General features: G+C 43.0%; 3 protein-coding genes across 3 annotated transcripts in view; all 3 read right to left on the reverse strand.

Moving 5' to 3' along the window:
- The window catches only part of LOC125292336 (MAGUK p55 subfamily member 4-like), a 25,580-nt gene extending 14,990 nt beyond the window's left edge, over window positions 1-10,590 (reverse strand). Inside the window, 7 exon segments of the mRNA XM_048239565.1 lie at window positions 5,444-5,575; window positions 6,112-6,195; window positions 7,075-7,158; window positions 8,186-8,307; window positions 8,967-9,029; window positions 9,635-9,724; window positions 10,351-10,590. Coding sequence (XP_048095522.1) covers window positions 5,444-5,575; window positions 6,112-6,195; window positions 7,075-7,158; window positions 8,186-8,307; window positions 8,967-9,029; window positions 9,635-9,662 — 513 coding nt within the window. The 5' untranslated portion in view covers window positions 9,663-9,724; window positions 10,351-10,590.
- An 8,058-nt stretch (window positions 10,591-18,648) lies between these two features.
- LOC125292356 (alsin-like) lies at window positions 18,649-24,487 on the reverse strand. Its single transcript, XM_048239589.1, has 3 exons — window positions 23,702-24,487; window positions 22,947-23,043; window positions 18,649-22,111 (listed from the first exon to the last, which is right to left on the reverse strand). The coding sequence occupies exons 1-3, from the start codon at window positions 23,794-23,796 to the stop codon at window positions 22,073-22,075; spliced, it is 231 nt and encodes a 76-aa protein (XP_048095546.1). The 5' UTR covers window positions 23,797-24,487; the 3' UTR covers window positions 18,649-22,072.
- Window positions 23,800-27,247, reverse strand: part of LOC125292332 (alsin-like) — a 51,251-nt gene continuing 47,803 nt past the window's right edge. The window contains exons 33-34 of the mRNA XM_048239554.1: window positions 24,563-24,626; window positions 23,800-23,851 (exon numbers count right to left, since the gene is read on the reverse strand). The gene's annotated coding sequence lies outside the window, so the exon portion shown is untranslated. The remainder of the gene's footprint in view (window positions 23,852-24,562; window positions 24,627-27,247) is intronic.

Genomic DNA, 27,247 nt, shown 5'->3' on the forward strand with positions numbered 1-27,247 from the left:
GATGAAGTGTGCATCTCCTGTGAAGGTGAGGAGTACCTCTGAGGTGTGTTCAAATTTGGTAACCAGTGGTGAATGTTTGTGGTGAACATGTTTCCTCTGAACAGTTAAATTTGACCGATTTGGTGTAAACAGCTCATTGTTCCAGTAACACTTCATCCAGCTCACGTCCAGCTCTACTGTATGTTTGCGGAGAATGACCTCCTAAGACTGATTGTGACTGTTTGCAAAGGTTCGCCAAAAACTCAAGGAAAACAGAAACCTGTTTGGAAATGTTCACTTTTGTTTTGCGAATTTCAACACACATCTGGTGTGATAAAGAGCGACTTCAGATGAGAAGAAGGGCTGTGAACACTTATCTGGGCGCAACCTGCTGGATCCTCACATATACGGTGCAGGAGGAGTAATAGATGAGACCATATGAATATGAATGGGTCTCTGCCATCACAACATGACTGGTTAACGCTGCTACAAACAGTGAGGAGGAGGAGGAGGACGAGGAGGAGGATGATGATGACGAGGAAGAGGAGGAGGATCCACACGACTAGATGATCATGATGATGATGATACACAGAGGAAACGATGAAGGGTCTAGATGAAGCTGACCCTGCAGCGATGATGGACCAATGGCTAATGAGAGGAACAGTGATGCTGGAACAGTGATGCTGACCCTGCAGCGATGATGGACCAATGGCTAATGAGAGGAACAGTGATGCTGACCCTGCAGCGATGATGGACCAATGGCTGATGAGAGGAACAGTGATGCTGACCCTACAGCGATGATGGACCAATGGCTGTTGAGAGGAACAGTGATGCTAACCCTACAGCGATGATGGACCAATGGCTGATGAGAGGAACAGTGATTGTAAGGACATAAACGTGTCCTACCTCATCAACCACAGACTAGAGTGGCGTCCATCTTCCAGCGCAGGAATGAATGTAAAAACAGAAGTCCAAGACAATAAAAGAAAAAGGGAAAAGAGTGTGCAAAATGGAGTGAAAGAGAGTAGAAAAGAGAAGAGGGGATCTGCTGGACTGGACTGGACTGGACTGTGTTATTTCTTCCTCTTGGTCTTCTTCTTGCGGGTGAAGAGGCATCCGACAGTCTCGTAGTCGTCGATGGACAGGGATACTGGCATGGGCAACGGGGCAGAACCGGGCAGGCCATTGAAGGGCGTGAGCGACTCTAAGTAAGCCTCGCGCTGCGGCGACGTCGGCAGCAAGGACGTCAGCTTCCTCATGCTGGATCGCCGCGGCAACGAGGGTGAGCGGCCAGAGCAGGACGACAGCGAGGAAGACGAGGAGGACAAAGAGGACAGCGAGAACCGGAAGCGGGTCTGTGCAGGGGACTCTTTAGCAGACAGCGCCTTCTTGCTCTTGGCCGGTTCTTTGTGCTCCTTGAGTTCTTTGAGTTCTTTCTGTTCTTTGTGTGTTTTGAGTTCTTTCAGTTCTTTGAGTTCTTTCAGTTCCTTGTGTTCCTTATGGTCTTTCTGTTCCTTGTGTTCCTTCTGGTCTTTCTGTTCCTTGTGTTCCTTGTGGTCTTTCTGTTCCTTGTGTTCCTTCTGGTCTTTCTGTTCCTTGTGTTCCTTATGGTCTTTCTGTTCCTTGTGTTCCTTGTGGTCTTTGTGTTCCTTCTGGTCTTTCTGTTCCTTGTGTTCCTTGTGGTCTTTCTGTTCCTTGTGGTCTCTGCCCTGGCGTGGGCTGTGGGTCAGCACCGTGTGTGTTTGGGTCTGACCCTGGGCGCCGGGCTTGGCTTTGGCCTTGGCGCGGGGAGGGGCCACAGGCTGCTTGGCGCGGGTGCTCTGGGGCGACTTGCTGGCCACCACCAGGCCCTGCAACTTACTCACCACCTCCGAGAGCAGACGCAGCGCCTTGGCGTCCTCCTCCGACGCCGAACCCCCCGACCCAGTCCCCGTCCCCGACCCGGCCGCCCCCGCCAATTCCGCCACCCTCTTCGCCCCGGCTCTCCGCCCGGTGGCGCGGCGTTCCTCCAGGCTGTGTTGGCGAAGCACCCCACCGCTGAAGCTGCGCGGGTAGCACCCCGAACCCAGCTGTGCTGGAGCAGCCCGGGGCTGGGGAGCCGCCTGGGGATGATGGACTCGGGTGGGAGATGCATGGCAGGTTAAGCGCTTGTGCTTGTGGAGTGGAGCGGAGGTGGAGAGAGGGGAGCCGGGCACGGTGGCACTGCGCTGGCGCAGAGGGGGGTGCCGTTTACCCGCTCGGATTTTCTTCTGGGGGGGTGAGAGTGAGCCGCTGGGTTTGGAAGTGTCCTTGCTGTGCACGTCTATGGGGGGGGCAAAAAAGCAAAGCGAGGACACAAGTATTAATAACAGGATTTAAAACGCACAAGACAAGTATTAATAACAGGATTTAAAATGCTTAAAATTTGGAAAATTTTCATTCCAAAGAAAACATTTCTGTGATTTACATTCACATTTGTTAATTTGGCCAAAGTGAATTGTAAAGTGGATGACAACCCCACTTCCAAAAAAAAGTGAAGCAGGTGAACCTTGAAGATAGATAGATACTGTAGATAGATAGATAGATAGATACTGTAGATAGATAGATAGATAGATAGATAGATAGATAGATAGATAGATCCTGTAGATAGATAGATAGATAGATAGATCCTGTAGATAGATAGATAGATAGATAGATAGATAGATAGATAGATAGATAGATAGATAGATCCTGTAGATAGACAGACAGATAGATAGATAGATAGATAGATAGATAGATAGATATATCCTGTAGATAGATAGATAGATAGATAGATCCCTGTAGATATAGATAGATAGATAGTGATAGATAGATAGATAGATACTGTAGATAGATAGATAGATAGATAGATCCTGTAGATAGATAGATAGATAGATAGATCCTGTAGATAGATAGATAGATAGATAGATAGATAGATAGATACTGTAGACAGATAGATAGATAGATAGATCCTGTAGATAGATAGATAGATAGATAGATAGATAGATCCTGTAGATAGATAGATAGATAGATAGATAGATAGATAGATAGATAGATACTGTAGATAGATAGATAGATAGATAGAGAGATAGATAGATAGATACTGTAGATAGATAGATAGATAGATAGATAGATAGATAGATAGATACTGTAGATAGATAGATAGATAGATATATATATAGATAGATAGATAGATAGATCCCTGTAGATAGATAGATAGATAGATAGATCCTGTAGATAGATAGATAGATAGATAGATAGATAGATAGATAGATATAGATAGATAGATACTGTAGATAGATAGATAGATAGATAGATCCTGTAGATAGATAGATAGATAGATAGATAGATCCTGTAGATAGATAGATAGATAGATAGATAGATAGATAGATAGATAGATAGATAGATCCTGTAGATAGATAGATAGATAGATAGATCCTGTAGATAGATAGATAGATAGATAGATAGATAGATACTGTAGATAGATAGATAGATAGATAGATAGATCCTGTAGATAGATAGATAGATAGATAGATAGATAGATAGATAGATAGATACTGTAGATAGATAGATAGATAGATAGATAGATAGATAGATAGATACTGTAGATAGATAGATAGATAGATACTGTAGATAGATAGATACTGCAGATAGATAGATAGATAGATAGATAGATAGATACTGTAGATAGATAGATAGATATAGATAGATACTGTAGATAGATAGATAGATAGATAGATACTGTAGATAGATAGATAGATTGATAGATAGATAGATAGATAGATACTGTAGATAGATAGATAGATACTTTATTGATCCTCAAGGGGAAATTCAGTAGGTGAACCTTGAAGGTGGCCCACTAAAAGTACAGTTACAATATGTGGCTACATAAACATCCCTAGCAAGCATGAATTCAACATGTTCCATTAGAGTTGCCCTTTACCCCATCACAGCCTTCTTACCAATGACAGCAGGAGTGTAGATAGTGGGGGCGGAGTTTGTGAGCCCCGCCCCCATAAGCTCACAGGTCTGGTAGCAGAGCTGGTTGCCCATGGGGTCGTACTGCACCAGCAGGCATTTCTGCACAGGCATCGTGTTGGGCAGCCCTGCTCCCGCTGAGGCCCCCAGTGGGGGGTCCATGGAGCATCCGTCGGTGAGGCTGAGGATCTTGCTGGTGGCCAGCTTCTCCATGGTGTAGCGCCGCAGGTTGTCCCAGCGGTGGCGCACTCGAGCCGCCTTGGGCGTCTGTGGGGGGGTCTGGGAGGCGGGCTGGGACGAGGAGGACGAGGAGGAAGGTTGCGGGGAGGTCTGGGATGGAGCGTTCGTCGGGGCATGAGACGGAGTATGCAAAGGACTCATGGAGGGACTCGAGGTGGGGGACAGAGACGGAGCCTGAGGCAGTGACGCAGCTCACGTTACACATCACAGTACTCAAGACACAATACTCAGGGCTTGATCAGAGCTTCACAAGCATACTCAAGACACCATACTCAGGACTTAATCAGAGCTTCACAAGCATGTCATTAGCAATGCTGACATACCTGTGTATCTGTGCACAGCTGAAATGAAATGTGCTTGTGTGAATGTCTCAATGTGCTTGTGTGAATGTCTCAATGTGCTTGTGTGAATGTCTCAATGGGCTTGTGTGAATGTGCTTGTGTGAATGTCTCAATGGGCTTGTGTGAATGTGCTTGTGTGAATGTCTCAATGTGCTTGTGTGAAGGTCTCAATGGGCTTGTGTGAATGTCTCAATGTGCTTGTGTGAAGGTCTCAATGTGCTTGTGTGAAGGTCTCAGTGGGCTTGTGTGAATGTCTCAATGTGCTTGTGTGAAGGTCTCAATGGGCTTGTGTGAATGTCTCAATGTGCTTGTGTGAATGTCTCAATGAATGTCTCCATGGGCTTGTGTGAAGGTCTCCATGGGCTTGTGTGAATGTGTAAAGTGTACTGAATGCCACAGTATTACCAATGCTCCTTTAGAACACAAGCATACTTACTTACTAATATTCTCCAATCTGCATAACTGTCACATCCTGTCTATAATTCACTATCACTTCAATTTACTTACCTATACCTACTTACCTTTGTGTTGCCCCCGTCTTTTAATGACCATCAAAACAGGCTGTGTGTGTGTGTGTGTGTGTTTGTAAATGTGTTTATATGTATTTTATATAATAAGCTTATTTGAGCTCACTTGAGAAGCTGGAATTGAGCCTGACGAAGCAGAATGCGAAACGTGTTGCTCAATAAAGAAGCTCAGTAAAAGAAAGTAAATTTACCAGTGTGCGGTGGTGACCCTTCCTTGTTGTGTTTATATGTATGTGTGTGTGTGTGTGTGTGTGTGTGTGTGTGTGTGTGTGTGTGTATGTGTGTGTATATGTGTGTGTGTGTGTGTGTGTGTGTGTGTGTGTGTGTGTGTGTGTGTGTGTGTGTGTGTGTGTGTGTGTGTGTGTGTATGTATGTGCTTACCAGGGGCTGCTTGTTCTTGACCATACACACAATCCTCATGGCCTCCTCATCGCTAGGCAGGTCGGCAGGGACAGGGGGCAGCACAGGATCATAGTCCTTCTTGGCCACCGTGTCGTGAGTGAGCAACAGGGCCTGCCACAGCCGAAAGAACAAACACTCAAGTCAAGAACATGAACAAGTTTATACTTTATAAATCACCTTAAAAGGTGTGTGACTTCTGAATTTTTTGTTGGTATTTTATGTCGGTATCACTGAAAACAAATACATATAACAATCTATGAAAATAACTATGTAAGCCAGTATGTGCATAAGACATAAGTCATATTGAAATACATTTTGAAGACACCAATTGCTGATTTTACAAATTGCACCTCTGAGTCACAGTTATGCTTTTTAAAAATGACATTTCAAATTAGACATAACATTTAATATTGTCAAATTGCAGTTTATCTATGTTATAAATAACAAAGTGAAAATACCAAAGTGAAATAAAAGTTTGACAGTACACCTACAGTATGTGGAGTGAGTTGTCTGACTATGTGTGAAGTTAAAATAAAAGGCTTGTTGACCATATCATGAGCCAAACTACTGGTAATAAAACGGAGATGAAAGTTTGACCATGCTCTTCTGCATGCCCAGCACAGTATGCGTTGAGTGAGCTGGCTGACCTGGACGTGAGGCTTCTCCAGTAGGCGGTAAAGCTCCAGAATCTCTGGTGTAGGGGTGGTGACCTCTCTTAAATTGGCCATCACCTGCAAGATGCAATCCAATATGCATTCATTGAGTACTGTACGACATACAGTGAGTGAAGGGAGTCTTTCACCTTGTTCTCTGATGTTACCATACTGTAGAAGGTATATGCAACTTTAGTCTGGCAAACACTTGCTCAGGTGCTATTTTACATGCCTGTTTACAACACTACACACTATAATGGCCCATTTTAGCAGATATCTAGTGCCCCCTTATGCATCTGGCAACCACATGAATAATTATGTGTCCTTTACACAGATTGGCAGCCTTGCAGCCAAAGGTCGTTTTACAATAGGCTTCAGCAACCTCTATCTGAGACTCCAACTCGAAGTGGTAACATGAGCAGAGGGAGGAGAGACTCGCGTCTGTACGTGTCACACTCTGTCTGTGATTAGAGGGAGGGACGGCTCACATCTGTATGTGTCACACTCTGCCTTTGATCAGATTCAACCTTTTTAGTGGTCATTTCAAAGTCCGAGATTTGCACAGGAAGGAGGAGACAACCACATTTCCGGTTTACAGTAGCTTTGAGGCCATGCACCAAACTCTCCTTATTCAGCAAAGCCAAGGTAAAGTAAAGCCAACGCCAAGTGTTTAAGATGTGTTAAGTTGTGTGTAAGTGTGTGTAGGTGTATTAAGGTGTGTATAGTTGTGTGTAGGTGTATGTAGGTGTGTAATTGTGTGTAGGTGTGTATAGTGGTGTTAAGGTGTGTGTAGGAGTGTGAAGTGTATTAAGGTGTATGTAAATGTGTGTAGGAGTGTTAAGGTGTGTGTACGTGTGCATAGGTGTGTGTAAGTGTGTTAAGGTGTGTGTAAGCGTGTGTAGGTGTGTTAAGGTGTGTGTAGGTGTGTGTTTTAAGAAGTGCCATGGCTGAACGTACCTCCTGGGAGAGACCGGATGAGTAAGGCAAGTAAGGGGTTAACACACACTTTGCATTCTTCTGCTGCAACAGGCACTCATATACCTGAGAGAGAGAGAGAGAGAGAGAGAGAGAGAGAGGAGAGAAAGAAGAGAATAGACAACAGAGAAATTTAGGGAATGAGAGAGAAAAAATAGAATAGAGAAACGAATGAAGAGAGAGAGAGAGATTATTGGGAAAAAGAGAAAGAGAAAGAGAGAGAGGGAATGAGAGAGAAAAGAGAGGGAAGAGAGAGAAAGAGAGAGAGAGAGGGAAATGAGAGAGAGAAGAGAGAAGAAAGAGAGAGAATGAGAGAGAAATGAAGGAGATGAGAGAGAGGGAATGAGAGAGAGAGAGAGAGAAATGGAGAGAGAGAGAGATGAAGAGCGAGAATGAACAGCAGAAAGAGGGAGTGAGATGGAGAGATGGATAAATAAAGCACTAGAGAGGGGGCATCTGACGCAACAACTGTGGACAAACCAAAGCCACTAACAAAGGGGGAAACAGACACTGATTAACAGTGGGCAAGATGTGTTAAAATATCAACCATGATGCAATGTTTTCAATAACTCTCGCTACTCCTGTAAAATCATTGCCCTCATTTTTGGTAGTTTAGGCCATGTGCACAAGATGTGTGTACGAGGCCTGCAGATTTGTGGACTACATAAGAACAAGGCCAAGAAACGGACAAGATATGTCTCTGTTTCAGCAGTAATTGGTAGCCTCTACATATGTAGGTGCCACTTTTACCCCTAATGTGCATAATGGACTGGGATATTGGCTGCTGTTGTACACCTTTCTGTCAAATTTGGATTATGCCATGACATATGCTTATCTTCTAATCCAATAATCCAAATAAAGAATTTAAATGTGTGTGTGTGTGTGTGTGTGTGTGTGTGTGTGTGTGTGTGTGTAATAACACAAAGTAGCATGGATGGACACAAAGTAGTGTTGATGAGTGCATTTGTGTGTGTGGGGGCATACTTGCATACTAACCACTTGAGAGCCAAGCAAGAGATCAAAGAACAGGTGTGTGTGTGTGTGTGTGTGTGTGTGTGTGTGTGTGTGTGTGTGTGTGTGTGTGTGTACTAACCCTAAGTAGCGACCGAAGCCAGGGTGCACTGAGCAGGCTGTGAAGCAGGTCTGCACCACTAATGTCTCTGCTGATAGAGAGCCTCACCTCCGCTAACACATCAGCCAACACCTGAGTCAGACCTATACACACACACACACACACACACACACACACACACACACACACACACACACACACACACACACACACACACACACACAATATAGATGGTTAGTCCAGAGAGGGCCATTGCAGATCAGGAGATAGTAGCACAACAGGGTAATGACACACTCACACACACTGAAACACACACACTCACACACACTGAAACACATACTAAAACCCACAGTCACACACACTGAAACACACACACACAAACTGAAACACAAACTGAAACACACACTAAAACACACACTAAAACACACACTAAAACACACACATTCACACATACTGAAACACACACACACACACTCACACACACACACACACACACTGAAACATAACTGCGCAACTGTCCCAACTGTGGCTGTACACTGTGTAGGTGTTAAGTTGGGACATGGACCACACCTTAAAAATGTAAGAGAAGCCTTTGCATCAACACCACATCATCAGCAGCATCGCCAAAACATGACAGTCAAGTGACAGACGCCTGTCAGGTAAACCTCTGCCTGTGCCACCTGTGCTTTTTAGGTATCTACTGTAGGTACCTGCCTGGCAGTTGAAACAGCGTTGGATACAGCAGGATGCACACAAACACACACACACAGACACACAGAGCTGATGGAGCAGAGGGACTCACCGTTGTCCTGCTGGCCTCTCTGAGACATGGCCATGGCCTCTGGTCTCTGTTTCATAGCCCTCACTAGGGAAAGGACAAGAGGAGTCAGACAAGAACACACACGCACACAGACACAAATATGCAAAAACAAAAAAAGGAAACAACACAAACTGTGTTGTCCCTATCTGGACACAGAGATGTCTAAAAACAACCTAAGTTGTGTTGTTTTCAACACATTTGTTTTGTGTGTATGCACTTCAAAATGCATGTTAAAAAACAGAAACAGAAAACATCCGGTTTATTATTTGTTTTACTGTAATCTAATACATTAATGGTAATATACGTAATGTACAATCTGTCCTGTCGCATAGTTGTTTTAAAAACAGCTTTGCTGACCGCTGTCAAGTCAAGCCAAGTCATAGCGCAGTCTATTTATGAATGGACGTGCATAGCCAAGTGAATTGTAGTTGTGGTAATCTTGACGCCGCCACAGTTAGAGAGACGGTGAGGTGAGAACGGACCGTCACGCAACTCCTCCTCCCCCTTCAAAGGTCAGTCTACCCTGGTCAGCTCAGTTATTCGGCCCCCATCCTGTGAGTCAATGAGATTACTGTCCCATATATGCCCCCAAACACCCCAACCTCTTCCCACCGCGCTGAAGAGGTACAGTAAAGGGTAAGCCTACCTACCTATACTGAAATGATTAAAGTAGGACATTGTTTTTGTTGTCTTCTAGGTCGTTGGTCAAAGACCTATATTGCCAACCACTTCTGCATCATCTGTTGAAACAGCTCTGTAAAAAAAAATCCAGTCCACATTCGACATCACACAACACGTGTGTCCATATTTGGACAGGCTTCACCGGTCCGTGAGAGCTGAGAGTAGAGATGAAATACATTAAAAAAAAAAAAAAAGAAAAAAAAGCAGCAGGGATCATGAGGCGCAGCGATAAGCCCCGATCAGATGCTGTCACAGATCTCACACAGGGAAATAATTATCGCCCATGTGCCACCCGGCCCGCGAGCTCTGTAGCGCGCGGTTGGCACTCCGCCCCCGCAGAACAGGTGGGGAGCTCGTCAGAGACCGGGACAAACAACGGGCACACGGAACTACACGGAATTATCCCCACTGCGCTAGGTCACTACAAGCCAAGCCCCGCTGTTTAAACGATGCTATGCACAGCACGACAATGCAGCTCGAGTCCTGACGTCAGGTGTTTGCAGCCGTAAAAAAACAGAGGAAATCATCATTGTGAAAAGTTAATGTTTTCAAAAGAATAATTAACTAACAACACAACCACACACTGATATAGCAATTAGTTGTTCAAGAAGCCAAGCGCTCCCAAGATAAGTAATTAAAGTAGGCTACACCACTCACTCATACATTCACTCACTCACTCACTCACCTCTCTCTCGGACTCGTCTTTCTCTCCGTTCCTCTGCCACGCTTTCTCTCTCCTCCTACTCCTACTTGAGGAGTTGTAGCTGTCAAAAAAGTCCTCCCTGCGTGCAGGTTGATTCAGGATTTTGGGATGAGGTCCGGCATTCTGGAGCGCATTCTCTCTGCGGGATGCTGCACGCAGGGTTAGTTGACCACGGCAGCGACGTTCCGGTGCACACAATGCAACGCCCGTGATTTTTTACGATGAAACATCCTCAGAAAAAAAGCAGACTGTAATCCTTTTCGATCCCATTTAATCCCGCGAGCGCGCGCGCACACACACATACATACCACGCACATACTGTAGGCTACACACACACTCACTCTCCTAAGAGCGAGCTCTTCCCAGGCCCTGGTCTGCCACTCAAAGCTTCTTAACTCTTTCTGCTTTTAGACACACACACACACACACACACACGGATGGACAGCAGTGTGTAGAAGGTTAGGTGAAAAATGGAGGCACATCAATAATATGTGTGTTCAACATCCATACCCAAAAGACCCCACACACTATACATCCTCTAAAAACTAAGTCCACACATCTAACACACACACACACACACACACACACACACACACACACACACACACACTCCCTCTCTCTCCCATCTATGTCTTTTAAATGTAATCATGTCAGCAGTGCTGTTTCAGTAGTATTAAATCCTCATGTTGATGGAAGTTTGCATGCCTGGACTGTGGTTTCGGGCTGGCAGCTGGTGTATTGTCTTGTCTGTGTGTGTGTGTGTGTACGTCAGCGGTACCGTCCGAGGACGGCAAATTAGATTTGTAGGTGAGCAAGGTACAGGGTCAGAGGTCACGCTGTCGGGCCAGGATGTAAGCGCTACCCAAAGATTATGTAGATTATGCTTTCTCTCCACAACACACACACACACACAGCAGAAGTCACACCAGGGTGGCACATAAACATAACATTTACACAATAAAACACTAAATATTAAAACTTCCAATAGAATACTAAATTATGCATTGTTTATAACCAAACTGTTTATTTTATGTAAAGAGGACAATAATCAAGTTATTTGACATATGAAGTAGCAAATATATATATATATATATATATATATATATATATATATATATATATATATATATATATATATATATATATATATATATATATATTTATACACACCGTATATTTTTTTTATATATAGACCATATATAGACACTTTCATCTGCTTAAAAAAACATGTGCTTTCCCACCAATTCCGGTGACACTGAAAACAACATTAAGCTAATGGTCATTTGAGGGACAAACAACAAAAAAAAAAAAAAAAAAAAAAAGTTTAAAGTCAGCATTTTGTAGAGCATTTCTCTAAAGTCCAATTTATTTTCATTTCAAAGCATCTGCATTGGTTTTGAACGTTTCAACCGTAAATCCTCTAGGAACATGCAAGTGCAAGGGCAGGCCTTATAGGCAAGATTTGCATGGATATAACAACTTCATTACAATTATAAACTCATGTTGGTACATACACTCACATGTTAAGTAATCATAATTTTGCCTACCTAATATCTTACATTTCAAGTCCTTCATGAAAACAGGTCAGTGACAGCTGTTCCACCATACAGTTGCACTTACAGTAACAGCCAAGCAGGCAGAGCCACAGACTTCCTTTTCAGGACAGAGCAATCTATGGGTGTCATGGAGATGGAATGTCAGAGGAAAAAGGACATTCTGACCTGGCTAAATTATGCTAATTATTTCCCACACAAAATTCACATTCAAAACCATCAGTATCAGTAGAATACACTCTCTCTCTCATATGCCCCCACACCCCCACACACACACACACGCACAAGCTGACACATATATACAGACAATGTACATATTTCTGCACATACATAGAAAACTGATAGATGACTCTCTCCAGTATGCACGCAGACATACAAGATCATACATCTTTACTTGTGCATAAACATAACATACTGGTAGATTACTTTCTCTAGTGTGCATGCGCACACACACACACACACACACACACACACACACACACACACACACACACGCTGGTAAGCACTCTTAAGCTGCTGGGTCAGAGAGCGAGTGCACTACTGTGGTCCCCTCCCCCATCTATACAGTACTTGGTTCACATTCTGTGTTACATCAGGGTCTGTGACATCCACGGTCACACACACACACACACACACACACACACACACACAGACGCACACACACACACACACTGTGGTGTTAATGTGCCTAGATCTCACACAGTCATGACCATGACTTGATCTTGTTACTCTCTGTCTTGTTCACACAACCACACACAGTCCCCAGGAGCATGTGTAATGGTAGCCTGTGGATGCAGTAACTGTGCAGTGAGTCAACCTCCCTCCCGACAGCTTAAGAGACGTTCTAGTGACAGACTCCATCATCAATCGCTTTGTCAACATACCCGCATCACTACGAGGTGCTATACGTTTGTGGATTCGAGCCTTTGGGCTGGACAGCACAGTAAAACACAACAGAAGCTACATAAATAGTCACACAGACTTTTGCTTGTCAAAGGTCCACTATATTGGTGTTTTAGTTTAATTATGCTTTATAACTTTTTTTTATCACTAATGTTAATGTTTGTTAATGTCATCACAAGTCCCTGTGGACAAAAATGCCTGCTAAGAACTATAAATGTAACATAAATTACTAATTCACACACATACACACCCCAACTTTTTCTTTATGACAATGTTGAGGACCCTGATGTCAGGACATTATAATCTTAAAACGAATGTGTTGTTCCTATCTGGACACAGAGATGTGTTAAAAAAACAACGCAAGTTGTGTTGCTTCAACACAAATTGTGTTATTTTCAACACTATGTAACAAATAAAAAAGGAAACAAAACAAACAAACTGTAATTTATCTATTTTCCTGTCACACTTTCTCTCTCTCTCCCTCCAACTTCAGGAGTTGTGTCTGTCGAAAGCCCTTCCTGGGTAGGTAGCCTCAGGATTTAGGGATGATGATGCATTCCTTGATATCAATCTGATCTACCTCTGATCCTTCACTGGTCTGGTTCTAATTCCGATCAGTAATCAATAATGTAATTCCCCTCCTCTTCAATTCCCCTCCAGCATGTATACGGGTGGTTGACATGACATGGCCTTTTTTTGGTCCAATGTGTCAAAGATAGGTAAATTATAAACAAAACTGTCAAAAACTATGGTGATATTGTTCAGATAATGCTGTTTTATATGAACCTACAGAGCATTCATGGGATTAATCTTCCATTTTTTCACAATTTTCAACCAAACCAGAAAAAGCTCATATGGCGTGACTGTCCCAAGCTCATTTCACAAATGTTGATTTTGAATAAAAACAAGAAAATGAATTCATTTTCTGTTTATTCAATCATATATTGATAACCCCGATGCCTACTTGTGAGTCTGCTTGACTAAAAGTTCAGGCATAATATTGTGAAGCCACCCTTAACTAAAACATTTTGTCCCAGAAATGGATATCATATGGTGTGACGCCATATTACTTTTTTTAAACGGGCAATTGTTTGGAGACCTTTGGGGAGTAGGGGTCCTCCTTCTTTCAGGAGGAAGAACAACACCTCAGAAGGACACTGAAAGTTACAAGGTGAGTTTTCTCTGTTCATGTTTTAAAAAAAATCAAGTATATCCGGCACTCCTGCTTCAGTTCCCTTTTGCACTGTCTTTTGGTGTGACGCATTTTACACAAAAATGCCCAAATGAAATGACTTTTTAGTCAATATTACCTTTAAAACTATATTGTCATATTGCAGTTTTAGGATGTTAGTATAAAAGCACATTGCTTAATGTCATACAAAGTACATAAAACCCTCATATGGTGTGACTCCATATCAGTGTGACTGGGTTTTCTCGTCACACCATATGATTTATTTGTCACACTATATGATAGAAACTGCATTTTCCTACATAAATAATGTTTTTTCATACATATGTTTAACTCATAATTAAGTGTAATAAATATTTTGACATATTTAACATGATTTAACATTTATTATTTAAGATGTGCAACTATTGCATGTATTGTGAATCACACACACATAAAATCACCCCCACACACACTCACTCACTCACTCTACAGCCTTGGATACAAAAGATACATATTTGACATTCTAAATATCAATAGTAGTCTGAGAAAATAAGTTCTGGTGTTAAAGAAAACAGCAATATTAATGTTGTCTTTAGCACTATAAGTAATTGCAACAATTTAATCTGATTATAATGCCGGATATGTTTTTAAATTATCTGAATAAATTGTTGAACAGATATAAAGAGAATAAACTCAAAGGGGAACTACAAACATTCAGATTGAAGCCCACCATTGAGAAGAGAAACACTCAGGGAACCCAAGAGCTATACAATATTTGGTGGCATTCTGTTTTACATAGTTGTGATTTCTGAAAGTGAACTTTACATAATATACCTGTCTTAAACTGTCTTTTGTTGCTTGTGAAATACACATAATACACATTTTTGTATTAACAGATTGTTATGTGGTGTTATTGATCATATGGCGTGACACCATATCATTTGGTGTGACATCAAGAAATTATGAAAATAAAAAGGCTTTTGGGGTCTAAATCATACAAATCTCAATGGAACAGATAGAAAATAGGATCAGCAAAAGTCACAAGCTTTTTTTTTTATATATATCAAGGTATGTCAAAATGAATATGACGTTTATTGAAAGATTGAGGACATATGTCTTACTCTGTGTATTGATGAAGAAATATACGGTAAAGTGTAATAAATTTGCACAAGGAAATGCTAGATCTTGATGAAGTAATGATAGAAGATTATAATACATTGACTCACATTAAAAACAAAATACCCCATTATAATTTTACACACAATAACTTTCATGTCACACCATATGACAATTTTAGTCACTACCACAACTAATTAGTGAATAAATATGAATTTCAACACAAAATCTAAAAGACCATACATATTTTTGGAAATGTAAGGGTCAGTACAACAGGACTAAGTGATTTCCATGCCTAATATCTAAATTCTTTTTCAAAAACTTTTATTCGGTCTAAAACGTCAACCACCCACACGCAGTAGACCAGTCCAATTATCTAGATAAACATATAGGTGGGCTAAACTGTGCATGTAAACGTACTGGGCTAAACTGTGCATGTAAACATACTACGCTAAACTGTGCATGCAAACAGTAGGTGGGCTTAACTGTGCATGTAAACATACTAGGCTAAACTGTGCATGTAAACATACTACGCTAAACTGTGCATGTAAACATACTACGCTAAACTGTGCATGCAAACAGTAGGTGGGCTTAACTGTGCATGTAAACATACTAGGCTAAACTGTGCATGTAAACGTACTAGGCTAAACTGTGCATGCAAACAGTAGGTGGGCTTAACTGTGCATGTAAACATACTAGGCTAAACTGTGCATATAATCGTACTAGGCTAAACTGTGCATGTAAACATACTGATTTTTGGCCCTGATTACTCACAGATGTGGCATTGATCAATAGCCTTCATTCACTCACCTAATCAACTTAGCAATTAGCAAAGCGCCTAAAGCTGTCAATTAACAAAATAATAAAAAAAAAAACATATAAAACATCATGTACAGTTTAGAAACTAACACCGAAACATTAGTTCTTTTGTTAACAGCAGCATCTCAACAAACATCTTCTTAGTGTGACGTGAAATTAAAAAGACACACACACACACACAGACAGATGCACAAGCACACAGATGCACATACACACACAGTGCTGGGAAGGTTACTTTTAAAATGTATTCCATTAAACATTACTGAATATATGCCCTAAAATATATTTTGATATAACATATTATATATGTCTATAACATATTCTGATAGATTACTAGCCTGGAAAAACCAGACCCTGGTAATCTAGAAAGATTTATGGTCTGGCCACGAACAATGTAATGGCCCAATTCGAGGGGCGGCAACAAGCAAGCATTTCAAAGTCTCACTGCACGCAATTGAACAACACTACTAGACCATGTTTACACTGAATGATTTCGGACTTTGACGCAATCGGATAACACTACGACCAATATTTACTCTCCTCCAACGTTGCAGCGCTATTTTCATCAGTTTAGCTGGTTCCCCGGATTGCAAGGGGTAAAAGTAACGTGAATCATTGCTCCTTGCCAGAGTGTCTCACAGAGACAATTCCATTGTGCTCTCGCGAGAACTTTTTTCCAGGGTAATAGATTACTCAAAGTGAGAAGTAATGTATTTTGAATACTTGGATTACAATAATGTTGTATTATATTTAGCAGTGGATAAAACAGTTATGTGAGGTTATGTGACTCATAGCATCAACAACCCACAATCTGCTTAACAGTTAAGATGGATTGATATACAGTATAAGCTACAGTATGTGCTATGAAACATTGTGTCAAAGAAGAACAGAGATGTTTTGTCTGCACATACAGTAGGCTAAAAGGCTACCACATCCCAAACAAAGTAGGCTATACACAGTTTTCTTTAAAGGCTATCAATATAAACAGAGAGGGAAAGAGAAAGGAGTACCTGATAGGCTACAGTGTGGTTAAAAAAGATACATATTTTTGAATTTGAGTTTAAAAGGCATGGCGTACGTGTAAAAAATATTTTAAAAAGCACATTACTATAGGCTTTTTTTTGCCCAACAGACTTAAAACTTAAATCAAAGCATATTAGATGCATTAGCCTATTTAATATTCAATACCAACAAAACTAAATGCGCAGCCCAGCCGTGGGGCAGAAGACGCTTGGTGGCCGTCCACAACGTTATAAATTTAACCTAAATAATCGGCTGCTGTAAGCTACAATCGGAATTTTTTGTATATACTGTACCCCTGTTGTCTCAATGATAATAACATCTCATTTCAGAGTTTGCCGTTGATTTGCATTATTAATATAATATCGTATTTTGTCATTTTTGGCAAAGACATGCATTCCATTAGGGATATTGAACATATTGAACATTCTCTAACCATCGTGATTTGGAATTGGTGCAGTTTTCAGCACAAAAACTCATTTTATTCTTTTCATGGAGAGCACTGCTCTATGCTATGGTGCTTTCTGCCTCTTAGTTGCGCATGCATGTTTTCGTGACGTTGCATAGAAATCCATGTATATAGATCTTCAAAAATGTCTGATGCCTAACCTCAGGCACAGAAAATGTGGTGCTACCAACTGCATGACAGACCTACATTTTCTTGAGACTCTGGTATGTAATTTCACACAATGTTTAAGTAGGCACTTGGAAAAGGCAGTTAGATAGTGTTGGATATGAAATTCCTTTTAGCAACTATTAGGTCTAACCTATATAGGGGAGACACTGATCCATACAATCTGACTAAATTCATCCTATAATGGGTCTGGGGCAGGTGACTTTTCAAGCCTACTTTTGAATAACATTCAAAGAAAGGTTAATCGGAATGATAAATATGGTTATTAATCGGTTATCTAAAATTCAAAACAGTGGGTGTTTTCACTCGGAAACAAGTGAAATTGGTTTTGTTCCAATTTTCGGTTATGTTCATCCAAACATTGTGTTCGTTTCCGTTTTGTCGTTCTTCTAATCCCTGGTAATATGCATTATGGGTTTAAATCAGTTCAAACCCATCTATTCATAACAACAATACCTATGTTTCTAGGTGAAATGGAAATTTGTCAAGCCTTGGGGGTTTCCAAAACAACAGCACTAAGACTGCTCTATATGCTTATGTGTACTGCTGTGCGTTATGGTGGAGCTGGGATACGAGTGCAGTGTGTGTGTGTGTGTGTGTGTGTGTGTGTGTGTGTGTGTGTGTAATCAGCCCGTCTTCAGTGCTATGTGTTATGATGGAGCTTGACTGCGAGCACTGTGGCTGTGTGTGTGTGTGTGTAATAATCAGTGTGTTACATGTGCCTGTAAACAGAAGCCAAGCCTGTTATCAGGACAGCCTGCCTGCCTGCGCGCCACTGCACTGAGTGAACCCTGCAGGATTACAAGCACACTGCCTCCTGCACATAATGAAATGATTTTGTCTCAGCCATGCACACACACACACACGGGCATGTAAACACCCCACACACGTGTAGAGAAACAAATGTGCCGAGCACACAGACACACAGGTACACATGTACACATATACACACAGATGTGTCAAACAAATCTGTCAACACCTAGAAAAGACACAGACACACGCTCACATATAAATGCAAACATGTGCAAAGACGCAAACACACACACAGAAAAAAAAGTTCAATATTTTGGTTTAAAATAAGATTTAATGTATAATCTAAAACACAATCATCTTCCTCTGTGCAGTTAAGACTGGAAAAAGTGAACAGGAATCTGTAACAGTGCATATAGGGCCGAAGGTAGACAGCACCCAGGGCATAGCTCTGAGCCTGGGGAAGGCAGGCTCACGCTCTTGGCTGCTTTATTAGACCCATGTTTCAGTGTGTCTCGGGGGCGGCACAAACATGAAATGTACAAGACATTCTCAAGCATTAATCCACACACTCATGACCAAAGAGAAAGGCTGATAATAGAAAGAATAATGTCTTTGACAAGGTCTGGGCTTAATCTGGGCCGCATCTGTGCAAATGCCCTAATTTAAATGCCAGGCAAAGTGCAAAGTCAGTCTATGAGTAACATGTGAACGAAAGGCATCATGTGACTTGTGACGTGTGACAGCTTTTAGCTGACACACCACAGCTTGTGCTTGGGGTCAGGCTCATGGTGTTACATTTGCAAAATAGATTTTGTATAACTGTTAAATTAGCATTAGTTATAGACTTTAGACTTGCCCGACACCTAAATTAGGGCTCCAAGTGTCAGCCCTTATCTTATAGCTGTTCAGTAATATCCCTTTCATTAACGGGCAATGACCAAAGCAAAGAGCAACGGACAAAGTCTATTGTGCATGAACTCAATCCATCATGTGACGTGGGAGTAATGCGACAAGGAACTCATGTTTGCACATAGGATCAATCTCATCGCACTCAATCAGTAAATAATGTTGCACAGTTAAACAAAAAAATGATTTGACCAAGTTATTACATTTGTTTTATGGCCGACCTTGATCATTTGCTTTATGTTGTGCAAGGCCAACCTTAAACATTGCTTTGCTCCTTGACTGTTGCCCAGCAATTAAATGATGGCCTGTGAGAATCAGCTGGAGAGTAGCTCCACATGATACAGTTTCATTGGCACATTGGACATTTCCCACCAACATGAGTGCAGAAGCTCATACCCCCTTACTTTGAAATGAATGCAAACATTTGCACTCAACTGTATATATTCCTTATCAAATACATGAGGGAAGTACAGTAGATGAACCAAGGCACATTTATATTAATGTTTCTTTTCCCATAGACAAGCACTCCATCAGTATTAGATCAATTAAGGCAATCGAATGCAAGTATCCTGCTATGCAGAAAGTTGTGACCAAAGATCTGAGAGCATAGCGCTCTATATTCTCAATCTATAAACAGTGCCTCTACTCTTTCTGCATCTATGTGTGTGGACGGTGGGTACAAGGACGAGAAGGTGTCGTGACCTTGGGTGGTTAATTCTGTTGTGAATTATAATGACAGCTTTTCTCCATTATCGCCTCTCATCAAAGTATTGGCCATTTTAATTCAATCACATTCTAATCCCAGGAGAAAGCCCAATAAAACAATAATTTAAAAGCAGCCGAAATCACCCACAGCTTTACACAACAACAAATCCCAGCAGGATACATTCCCTAAATAGGATTTAAAAAATAAAAACTATTTCTTTTTTTGCAATGGTTTTCATTTCACAAAAATAAGTTTTTTTTCTGACAATCATTAGATATTTCCAGTGTTTTCTTTTTTTTCTAACAGTAGAAAATACATCCCTTTAAACCCTAAAAATTGGATCCCTTTTGGCAAACCAGTGCTTCAGCAGGTCTTATGTAATACAGAGGGTAATCTGCATCCCCGTCCACAATGCGGAGAGACCTCTTTAATGAGACAGACCACACAATAATGTCCTTCTACGGTGACATTTTCCAGACTCCATAGCTTTGTTCATCTATAGGTCTTGTATGAATGCTGGATTGATGTGAAATGAGTTCTAGAAGCCTAGTCTTGGATACAATGTACCCAAATGGAGTAATGTAGGCTTTGAACGCAGTTTGGTTATGGTAAGTACAAACTGCCAAAAGTTACTAAGCCTCTCCCTCCCTCTCTCTGCATCATTCTCTATGAAGAACCACTTGTATGTCAGTGATATTTATGTAATGTCATCTCATAATCCCATGACCGGGTGAAAATACACAAAAAACTGAAAAGTGTATAATGAAAAGTGACCCCATAACCCTAACCAAACTGCTAACAACAGCAGGACCTAGAACATGCCATTGCACTCCACATCTGACTTGCAAAGTAGAAAAAACTTTAAATAGGTGTGTCCATCCATCCAACCCAAGCCAAACTGGGGCACACATGGTGCTGGTGGAGGTGCTGGGGTGCAAGTGGCAGCACCATGCCACATGTGGGTGTCAGTGCTCATGGAGAGCCAGGTCGGCAGCACCATGCCACATGTGGGTGTCAGTGCTCATGGAGAGCCAGGTCGGCAGCACCATGCCACATGTGGGTGTCAGTGCCCATGGAGAGCCATGTGCTATTCTGGCCAGAGGACATGTCCTGATCCTAACCCATCTCTATTTCACTTCCTGTCTCTCTCCACTGTCCTATTGATATAAAGGCAAACAATATACTTACAAAAAAAAAACATGGTGCTTGAAAGTAAAGGAGAAAAGATTTCATATCTGTGTGTTATCTTTTTCATTTGCAACATTTGAACCATTCAAGCCTTCATTAAGCAATAATTTGATTGAAGACTTGAATAAAAGGCTGCAAATAAAACAGAGTGCATGTAGAATGGTGGCAGTAATTAAGCAGTGTTTTGGTCACACAATGTTATGGTATGTAAAAAAACTTGGATAAGGCCTTATTGTGGACCTCTATAGGTTCATCCCCCACACAGACGCTATCTGGCTAACGCTAACAGTTACACTAGCTAACTGTACTCCCTGCCATACCTCTCTGCATTAATGCAAAGAACCCTGAGGCTATACATACTGCACATACAGTAGATAATGAATGACATATATTCTCCTTAATTTACATTACGGTCAGTCTATTCAAAGGCAGTAGCTGAATTAATTGGCTGATTCAGTTACAGTAACACCATCATGGTGGATCAAAGCTAATAGCTAATGAGTAGCCTACAGTGATGACACTCTTGTCTCTAGAGGCCTGGAGTGTATTGAAACTGTGAAATACTAAGAGTTCAAGGTGGTTTCACATCTTGGTTAACTAATGCAACCACCTTTAATCTCTCTTTCTCTCTCACACTCTCTCTCTCTCTTTCACTCTCACACTTACAATGACTAGCAGGTGTCTTTAAAGAGTTAGCTGTTAGCTCGGTAAAAGAGTCTTTGAAGAGTCTCAGTAAAGGGTTCTAAGTGCTGACTATCTCAACCCTTTATCTGCTAGCGGTTTGAGCTAGCTGTTCTATAGCTATACACAGTCCACTACAGCACCAACCAGTCTTGGTCAGGGTAAACACTCTGTGAGCAGATTGCTCAGAAATGGATCTGACCAGGCGCACAGGGTCAGATCTGAGTCCATGGCGGCCATCTTGACTTGTTGTCTTATGTGGTCTTCTCTCGCTGGATCTGGATGTAGCAAGCCTGAGCAACAGAAACAGGGAGACGTGAGCTTGAATGTCAGAAACTAAAACAAATGAGAAATTATAAATAGCACTGAAAAGATGCTTAGGCCTAACCTAGGTGAGTTTCTTAGTGTTTTAAGCCCCCAACGTTGTCATCAAGGCAACGCTGCCTGGTAGGCACTAAGGTTAGGCATGGGTTAAGGTTAGGATTAGGGTTAGGTTTAGGATTAGGGGCTTTTAAGTCGACGGTGGCAGCGCTGCCTGGAAGACGACGTTGGGGGCTTAAAACACCATCGACCCCTAGGTGAACCCAAACGGATCTGCAATCACATTTGAATTTGCTTTGCAGATCTGTCTGTTTTTTCTCATTGCACAACGACAACCCAGTCACCAATCACAACCGCTTATCCGGCATGGGGCGGGCTTTATACGATAACATACAGGGAATAGGTGAAATGCTAATGGAATCAGTACTAAATGGCAAAGACTTGCATCAGAGACTTTCTAATCAGGAGACACAGCACTCAAATAATCCTGCATAGAAATGCATGGGTTTAGTTCGTAAAGTTGTCTACACACATATCCCGCCCCTTCCTGTAAGCCTCCCCATTCACTTGCATAGAAAAATAGCTGCCCGATAAAAGTGCGTTACCGAGATGATACTCCCCAAAGTCTAAAGTGCATTTAGAGAATAGCCTAAAAGGACTTTCCTTGTACCTTCTTTGGAGTAAACAACTACATTTGATAACAGGTCCTGAGCTTGTGGGATAAAAGCAAACTTTAGCGCTTACGTTCTTCAGTCATGAGCGGAGATTTGTCCAGATGGGTAGGAAGTGAGGGAAAGGGTGACGCACCTTGAGGGTGGTGAACATGAGTCCGTCTTCTCCGTGCTGGAGATGAGGGTCCATCAGGTCCTCTATCAGGCTCACCTCTGAACCCAGGTTCCTGATGCTGTAGGTGGAGACACACACACACACACACACACACACACACACACACACACACACAAACTCTCTTTGTGAAGAGGTGTGAGTATAGAACACACACCTACATACAGGCACATATGTCATTCTTTCCCGCAATTTATTTCAAAAAGTGAATCGTTCATATATTCTAGATTCATTACATAGATTCAAAATATTAGAATAAAAATGTTATAATAATACAGAAATGTCAACCCTTTGAAAATAAATGAATCTGCACCTGTACACACACAGGGCTTCAAAGCATCACATTAAGGAGGTGACACACACACACACCACATACAGTAGTACCATGTGGAGGAACAACAAGGACACACACACAAAACACACACACACACACACACACGTGCGCACACACACACACACACACACACGTGCGCACACACACACACACACACACACACACACACACACCCTTAGCAGGCACAGTACCATGTTGAGGAACAAGGACGGACACACACACACACACACACACACACACACACACACACACACACACACACACACACACACACACACACACACACACACACACACACGCGCACACCCATAGCAGGCACAGTACCATGTTGAGGAACAAGGACGGACACACACACACACACACACACACACACACACACCCTTACCGGGCTCGCAACACCACATAGAGGTAGAGTGGGAAGAGGTCGTCCATGGACCACCTGAAGTCCTCGTCCAGCAGAGTCAGGGCCTCCTGGGTCATCTCCTCAAACGTGTGCCGGATCACCAGCAGCTTGTCCGCAGGGGTGAAGGTGGTGCTGCCGCACACACAAGAGCAACAAGACAGCTCACTCAGTGGTACTGATCTTACCCATCAATATCACACACAGAACAGCTTACTCAGTGGTACTGATCTTACCCATCAATATCACACACAGAACAGCTTACTCAGTGGTACTGATCTTACCCATCAATATCACAGACAGAACAGCTCACTCAGTGGTACTGATCTTACCCATCAGCTAGCCAGCCCAGCATCACACACAAGAACAGCTCACTGGGGCTTCATGTGGTAGCTAGCCCAGCATCACACACAAGAACAGCTCACTGGGGCTTCATGTGGTAGCTAGCCCAGCATCACACACAAGAACAGCTCACTGGGCTTCATGTGGTAGCTAGCCCAGCATCACACACAAGAACAGCTCACTGGGGCTTCATGTGGTAGCTAGCCCAGCATCACACACAAGAACAGCTCAACAGCACATATGACTACAGCACGTTTATACAGTATACAGTAGCAGCTAACCAGCTCACCTGAACACGTGGAAACAACACAGAGATATAAACAGGTGGACAGACGAAGACAGGGATAGGGAGAGAGAGAGAGAGAGAGACTTTTACTTTTAAGGTTCCTTTATTGACAGTCAAAAAAGGAAACCAGAGAGAGAGAGAGAGAGAGAGAGAGAGAGAAAGGCCGAGGGAGAGAGAGAGAAGCAGACATACAGAGAGAGGAACTATCAGACACCTACCTTATCTGCTGAAGGGTCTCCACAGCTGTGGCGTAACAGGCGTCTTTAGTGCTGGTCAGGACCTACCACATCATGTGCACACACACACACACACACACACACACACACACACACACACAGGCCAGCTTGGGTCAGATGGCGTGGGACTCCCCGGTCCGAATCCAAACCAGGCCATTCCCCATCCATCCCCATCTCTCCGTCTCCCCTCCATCTCTCTCCATCTGTCTGTCCATGACCCTCTCCATCTCTCCCATCTGTCTCCATTACTCTCCATCATATCATCTCCATATATCCATCTCCATATCTAAAATGCCATCTCTCCATCTGCCCTCTCCATCTCCCCTCTCTCCATCTGTCTATCCATTGTCTCCTCCATCTCCATCTCCATCTCCCCCTCTCCATCTCCTCTCTCCGTCTCCTCCATCTCCCTCTCACTCTCTCATCTCCCTCTCCATCTCGTCTCTCCATCTCTCCATCTGTCTCTCTCTCCATCCTCTCTCCATCTCCCTCTCTCCATCTGTCTCTCCATCTCCCCTCTCCATCTCCCTCTCTCCATCTGTCTCTCTCCATCTCCCTCTCTCTCTCCATCTGTCTCTCCATCTCCCTCTCTCCATCTCCCTCTCTCCATCTGTCTCTCCATCTCCCTCTCTCCATCTCCCTCTCTCCATCTGTCTCTCCCTCCACCCGTCCTCTCTCCATCTCCCTCTCCATCTGTCTCTCCATCTCCCTCTCCATCTCCCTCTCTCCATCTCCCTCTCTCCATCTGTCTCTCTCCATCCTCTCTCTCTCCATCTCCATCTGTTCTCCATCGCCTCTTCCATCGGCCTCTCCATCAGCCTTCTCTCCATCTCCCTCTCTCCATCTGTCTCTCCATCTGTCTCTCCATCTCCCTCTCTCCATCTGTCTCCATCTGTCCCATCGCCCTCTCCATCCATGTCCATCTCCATCTCCATCTGTCTCTCCATCTGTCTCTCTCCATCGCCCTCTCTCCATCGCCCTCTCTCCATCTGTCTCTCCATCTCCCTCTCTCCATCTGTCTCCCTCTCTCCATCTGTCTCTCCATCTGTCTCTCCATCTGTCTTTCCATCTGTCTCTCCATCTCCCTCTCTCCATCTCTCTCTCCATCTCCCTCTCTCCATCTCCATCTCCCTCTCTCCATCTGTCTCTCCATCTGTCTCTCTCCATCTGTCTCTCTCCATCTGTCTCTCCATCTCCCTCTCTCCATCTCCCTCTCTCCATCTGTCTCTCTCTCCATCGCCCTCTCTCCATCTGTCTCTCCATCTCTCTCAATTCAATTCAATTCAAGGTTGCTTTATTAGCATGACTGTAAGTAGTGTTGCCAAAGCACAATTACTGTAAAACAGATTAACAATTAGAACATTGACAGCATTAAGGGAAACAGTAACATGTAACATGAAAAATTGTATGTATACCCTCACTTTCTCTGTCTCTTTCACACACACACACACACACACACACACACACACACACACACACACACATTAATGACACGCAGACATAGACACATGCACACACACACGACACACATCTTCTTCCATCTCCATCTCCTCTTCAATCACCTCCATCTCCTTCTTCTTTCCATCTTCCTTTTTCTGTACCTCTCCATCTCCATCGCCCTCTCCATCTCACCCCACTTGCTTCCTGTCACTCATCACTGTCCTATATGAATCAAGGCAAGGAAGCCCAAAAAAGAAAAAAGAGTGTACAGTGGCTGTGCCGGCCTTCCTGGAGAAATGCAACGCTTACGGCTGGTCCTCCTGGAGAAATGCAACGCTTACGGCAAGTCCTCCTGGAGAAATGCAACGCTTACGGCTGGTCTAAGTCCTCCTGGAGAAATGCAACGCTTACGGCTGGTCTAAGTCCTCCTGGAGAAATGCAACGCCACGGGCTGGCTGGTCAAACGGCTGGTCCTCCTGAGAAATGCAGTAACGCCACGGTTGGTCTAAGTCCTCCTGGAGAAATGCAACGCTTACGGCTGGTCTAAGTCCTCCTGGAGAAATGCAACGCTTACGGCTGGTCTAAGTCCTCTGGCCAGTGCCAGCCCCTCTGAGTCCCCTGGGAAAAGGCCAACCCAGTGTTTACCATGGACTGACACCATCGCTGGAAACACAGCTTAGGGTCATGGACTAAGACTCAATCCCAACCCTCTCCAGAGGGGGAAGAACGCTCCAAATACATTAGATGGGACTGGGGCCAGGCACATGCTATCTGGGGAAAAAGAGAGAGAGAGAGAGAGAGAGAGAGAGAGAGAGAGAGAGAGAGAGAGAGAGAGAGAGAGAGAGAGGGGGGCGATAAAGTCTGAGCAGATTGGAATGAGATGTGAGGCAGGATGTTCACAGCCAGTTAAAGAGCCAGATCAGATGGGAAGAGCAGGGGAGAGGTTACAGATGTCAGAAAACGAGAGAGAGAGAGAGAGAGAGAGAGAGAGAGAGAGAGAGAGAGAGAGAGAGAGAGAGAGAGAGAGAGAGAGAGAGAGTATAGGATGATGCGCTGAGGACTATGTGCAGCCAGATCGGCAAACTTGGAATCTAGAGAGTAACACTTTCTGTGAAGACTTGTTTTTTTTTGCACCAGTGATGTGCTCATGGAATTCCTCCTTCTGAGCAAGTTAGTCTAGAACTACAATTGAAGGAGTAAAGTTCACCTCCTCAGGATCCCCTAAAA

Source organism: Alosa alosa, chromosome 3, assembly GCF_017589495.1.
Source record: "Alosa alosa isolate M-15738 ecotype Scorff River chromosome 3, AALO_Geno_1.1, whole genome shotgun sequence".
NCBI classification, from domain to species: domain Eukaryota; kingdom Metazoa; phylum Chordata; class Actinopteri; order Clupeiformes; family Clupeidae; genus Alosa; species Alosa alosa.